This window comes from Aethalodelphis obliquidens, unplaced genomic scaffold (assembly GCF_003676395.1).
Source record: "Aethalodelphis obliquidens isolate GAN/ISIS:26980383/991018 unplaced genomic scaffold, ASM367639v1 scaffold14, whole genome shotgun sequence".
Lineage (NCBI taxonomy): Eukaryota > Metazoa > Chordata > Mammalia > Artiodactyla > Delphinidae > Aethalodelphis > Aethalodelphis obliquidens.
In genome coordinates, this window is record NW_020837958.1 from 34760950 (window position 1) to 34766408 (window position 5459).

The 5459-nt window shown below is 34.4% G+C and overlaps 1 protein-coding gene across 2 annotated transcripts in view; it reads left to right on the forward strand.

Annotated features, from left to right (window-relative positions):
• RNF141 (ring finger protein 141) overlaps nt 1-5055 on the forward strand; it is a 48070-nt gene extending 43015 nt beyond the window's left edge. For both annotated transcript variants that reach the window (XM_027115408.1, XM_027115409.1), the window contains exon 6: nt 1935-5055. In XM_027115408.1, the coding sequence (XP_026971209.1) occupies nt 1935-2085 (151 nt within the window). In that variant the 3' untranslated portion in view covers nt 2086-5055. The remainder of the gene's footprint in view (nt 1-1934) is intronic.
• The last annotated feature ends 404 nt before the right edge of the window (nt 5056-5459 follow it).

The window sequence follows — 5459 nt, forward strand, 5'->3', positions numbered from 1 at the left end:
GACTCTCAACCACTGCGCCACCAGGGAAGCCCTTTCCTTCTTTTTTGAGTCATTTTCTCTGTATTTCATTTTGGATATTGCTATATCTTTTCAAATTCACTAATCTTTTTTTCCTGCAATGTCTAACTTGCCATTAATCCCACCCAGTGTATTTTTTTCTTGAGATATCTTAGTTTTCATCCAGAAGTTTAAGTTTTTAATATCTTCCAATCTCTGCTTAATATGTTTGTCTTTCCTCTACTTTTTTAATATATGGAATATAATTATCATAACCTTTCATTTTCTTGCTGCTAATTCTAATATCTGTGTGAGTTCTGGATTACTTTTGATGGATTTTCCTCTTCATTTTGGGTTGTATTTTTATACTTCTTTGTATGACTGGTAGTTCTTAACTGGGTGCCAGACATTGTGATTTTTTTACCTTTTGGGGTACTGGATATTTTTGTATACGTATAAATATTCTTGAGCTTTGTTCTGGAATATAGTTACTTGGAAACAGTTTAATCCTTTTGAGTCTTGCTTTTATGGTTTGTTAGGCAGGACCAGAATGATGTTTAGTTTAGAAGCTAATTATGCCCCACTAATGAGACAAGACTTCAGAGTACTCTACCCAATGCTCCATAAATTATGAGGTTTTCCACGCTGGCTGGTGGGAACAGGCAATGTCCCAGGCCCTGTGTGAGCTTTGGTTACTGTTCCCTCAAATCCTTTTGGGTGATTCCACAGCCTCGAGTAGTTTCCTCACATGCACACACTGATCATTACTCTACTGAATATATCTACGGGGACCTTCAGTAGACTGTGGGATTCTCCCTTTGTGTAGCTTTCTCCTTTGCAGTACTCCACCCTATGAACTCTAGCTGCTTTGGCTTCCCGAGGTCCTCAGCTCTGACTTGTCAACTCAGGGAGTCTACCGGGCTCCATCTCAGTCTCCCCTGCTTGCTCTGTAGCCTGGAAACTCTCAAGGGCAGTAAGCTGGGCAATTATAGGGCTCACCTTCTTTTGCTTCCTATCTCTCCAGGGTTATAATCTTTTGTCATCTTATGCTTAGTGTTGAAAACCATTATTTCATGTATTTTGTCCAGTGTTTTAGTTGTTTCAAGTGGGAAGATAAATCTGTTCCCTATTGGCCAGAAACTGACTGTTTTAAAATTGTAACTTTGTGCACAGAAAAGCACACAATTATCTTGAAAAATATCTCTGAGGAACCAGAAATGAATCTGAATTATATATGCCAGCTCTACTTTCACATTGAGTTTTTGGAACAGATTTCTAAATTTTTGCACAGAAGCCGAGCAATTGATATAATTTAATTACTTTGGTCTCAGACTTCACTGAGAGATGAAGAGAAAAATATTTTCTCTCTATGACATGTTTCTGGCTCAAATATGTTATTTTTGAAATTTCCAAAATAATGTTTGACAAGACAAAAAAAATCCCTTTGGAAAACATAATCTGATTTAAGTGATTATATATAAGCTCTTTCCTCCCCCCAAAATTATTCTGCATGTAAAGTTCATTTATTATTTTAAACCTTGAATGCTTCCATTCCATTGTTTATAGCAGCAAAAGATAGGAGAAAACCTAAATGTCCTTCTATGGGAGATAAGTTAAATGAAGTATGGCCTATCCAAACAGTGTATGTTTATTTTGAATAGACAGCTCTAACAGGTGCTGATACTTGTAAAAAGAGCAGTGATGTATAGATACACACAAGCTTGGTCATGCCTGGTCTATCTCTAGAAGAATGTATAAGAAACTGGTAACAGTGGTTGCCTCTGGGATAATAATTAAAGACTGGGATAGGAGGAAGAGATATATTTTTCACTATATACTTTTATGCTGTTTACTTTAAAAAAAATGTACTTGTATTGTTCCAAATCCATTTTTTAAACAGAAAAAGAAAACAAACTGTTATTTGACTTCTCTAATAGGAGTGATCGACACAGGAATTGCCCGATTTGCCGCCTACAGATGACTGGAGCAAATGAATCTTGGGTGGTGTCAGATGCACCCACTGAAGATGATATGGCTAACTATATTCTTAACATGGCTGATGAGGCAGGCCAGCCCCATAGGCCATGACCTTGGGGTGAAGTGTTCTGTTGCTAATGTGGGCTACAAACACTTTGGTCATGGCGGAAGAATGCAGGGATGTTGTAGGACAGACACAGAGAAGTCAATTTTCCCCACCCTCTTATTTTCACTATTCTGACAATTTGTCCATTTCCTTTGATAAACTTTCCATGTCTTCCATTTATGGTAAACTAAAACTTGCTACTGTTTTAGACCATATTTTCCTATTGTTTATCTGTTCTAATATATATTAGGACTAATAGCTCTTGACTCCTTTGCTGAGGTAACAGCAACATTTCCAGGGGCTTCTGAAATACTATTACTTTTCAGGGCAAGAGTATTCTGGAATCTATTTAGTTAGGTTTAAAATAAACCTTGAATGTTAAAAAGCTGTAGCCATCTGAGAGAAAATCTTAAATGACTGAAAATGTAGAATACATCAAAGTGCATGTTACTACTTAAATTAGTCTTACTGCTGGAATCTAAGGAGTATGTATGCCCCCTTGTGGTTAGCTATTGCTCCTTTTATAGTTTTTACTTGAAATAATCCGCAATTATTTCATAACTTTAAGTGTTTTGGAACTACATGCTTTTCACTTAAAAGTCTTCTCCCCCCTCCCCCATGCTGTATAATTTGGATTAGGACTATAAACTTGGGCAGGACTTTGCCTTGTAAATGGATTTCTGCTGGAGAATCTTCTTGGCTATTCTGGAAATGCTTTCCCACAGCTGGGAAACTGTTCTAAATAGCTTTTGATAATACGTATGTATCTTGCCGTTTCAGATGGAAATTTTTCTTCATCACAGACCCTAAATTTTATGTCCAAATTATGATAAATCATTCAATATTGGTTTATGGTGCTTTTATTTTCTTAATTTGAAGGCATCTTTCTGAGGTCCCAAAGTCTTCAAATTTCTTAGATTAAGAGAGAAGAAAATAGGGTGTAGCCTTTTAACCATACGTACATAAAACACCTCTGAAAGTTAGGAGATTAATTTGACTTACTGTTTCACTGCATTTTATTTGAAATACCCTGAAAGAGTATAGTTATGTTCAGTGGCATTTGAACCATTTTTTTAAAATTTTGCTTATAAAGTAAAATTTTTTATTTTATGCAAACACTAACATTTCAGCATATAATAAACTAGGGCCTGATGTCTTTAAAAAGTATTTTAACATTCCATGTAACTTTTCTGATTTATTATTGGTAAATTGCAAATGTTACTATTTTCCAGAGTACCAAAGTGTACAATTTAAGTTGCTGCTTATTGACAGCAGAATTTTTGGATACTAGGGACTTTAATAGGCATGCAAATTAAGTAATTCATTTTTAGGAAAAATGTCTGACAAAAGGTAGCTTGATTTTACCCCCAAAATAGTGATAACTAATTGGTTGACATTCATGATGGGGGCAGCTCAGTACCAAATAGCTAAACACTTGCTATGGACGCTTATGCAAGTAGAGTACTGGGGGCTGTAGCATATCAACCTGGCAGTGTACTTGATGGCTGTGTGACCTAGAGAAAGCCCCTTCCTCTGGTTTGTAGGTTCTTACTTTAGAAACAGACTTTATCTGTGGTTTTCACACTTTATTTCAGCAATAGAACTTTTTTTTCAAGTAAAAATCTTACTCAGAACCCTTACACACACGTACTGCACATGCATGAACACACACCCTACCCCACTAAATGTCATTTTATCATTATAAATTTCCTTATATAAACTTTATATACCATAATAACTAAATATTTATGAAGTCAACCAATGAAAACATGTATTAATGCACTGGTGATTACCAGTATATTGGAATCTGATGAGTAATACAGTTGTATGATGGGACTTGTTTTTAAAATTTTTTTTCAAAAGAAAGAATTAAATAATTCAAGTCAAAATCCAGAACTCTGAATCTCCTCCATGGATTCTTAGTACTCCGTGGAACCTATTTTGAAAACCTTGAGACAGAGAATCCTCTGAGGTGTTTTCCAGCTCTAAGATTTTAAATTGTCTTTATGGATTAGATTTTCTGAGTCTCATTCAGATTGCCCAATTTAAGAATGTTTCTGAAAATGAACAAAGTGGCTTTACTGATTTTTAGATCTTTCCAGGTATAGCCAATGATTTTATCCCCCAGAATCCTTCACCTTTCAAGGAATTATTTAACAGTGAGCCCAGTGACTTGATATTGCCCAAACCTTTTATTTATTTTCCAATATGAGCTCCAAGACACTAACTGATCTACTGTGAAATTAAACGTTTTTACTAGCCTTATCAAATAAAGGAGCACAGTTTTTTGCTCACTCCATTAAACTGGGTGATAATTCTTCAGATGTGAATGTTAGGTAGGTTCTACTGTAATAGCTAATCATAGAAGTTATAAATTTGTTTAATGGATGAAATGTATACTTTTTGTATTCTGTACAGCGTGTCTTTTTTAAATATGAAGTACTTAAACGCACTTACTATGATAGGAAATATGTGTGCCTTCTAGGATTTATGAAGTGGTTTCATGAACTCTTAAGAAATTTGTTTTATAAGTTATAAAGTTTCCCTATCTTAACCCAATAACAAAGGGTTTACTCATAATACTGTAGAACTTTAGTTTGAGAAAGTGGATTTGACTATGTACTGAATTTAGACGTTGAAAATAATAGTATCTGTTTTATTCTTAGGGCAAACTGACATATTGTGCAACAAATAATCTTTAGCAAGTAAATTTTAGCTAATTGAAGAGATTTTTTTTTCTTATCATGTAGTTTCACATTCTTATATACTGTGTTTATATTCCTTAGAGGACTATTTTGTATTGTGCTCTGGGGGATTGTAATGTTTTTGTGCTATGTTTTAAAACTCATTTCAAATTAGACTCAATTTCCTTATACCTAATATATGTATGGGTAATAAGGCTGCTTGAAAATATATTTTGGTTCAGTGATTTTTATCACTGGAAAGTTGGATTCATTAAAAGGTAGTCCAAAGAATTTGCACTTTTCACTGTTTTTTTCTTCATTAAGTAAGTCCAGCTTACTTTGTCTGTCTAGGAATAAGAAAACTACTTGGAGATTAGGGAAATCAGCTGTTCACCCACATTTAAAATGGGCAACACAATGACAATATAATATAAAGAGTTAGCAACAGACTTTCATTTGTTTTCATGGTCTTTTGTTACCCTACTGAATAGTAAAAATAATCGATAAAATACTTTATGGTGGTTTTGATGTTTACCTTATAAGATCATTTCTAAGATAAAAGAATGTAATTAGAGAAGCAGGCTAGAATCTTAGTGCTGAGAAGTGGAAAGCCATTTATAAGAAGGAGTAGCAGTTAATAATTAATGTATATTGTCATGGAGAAGTACACATTTTGGTATCAAAGACATAAACGT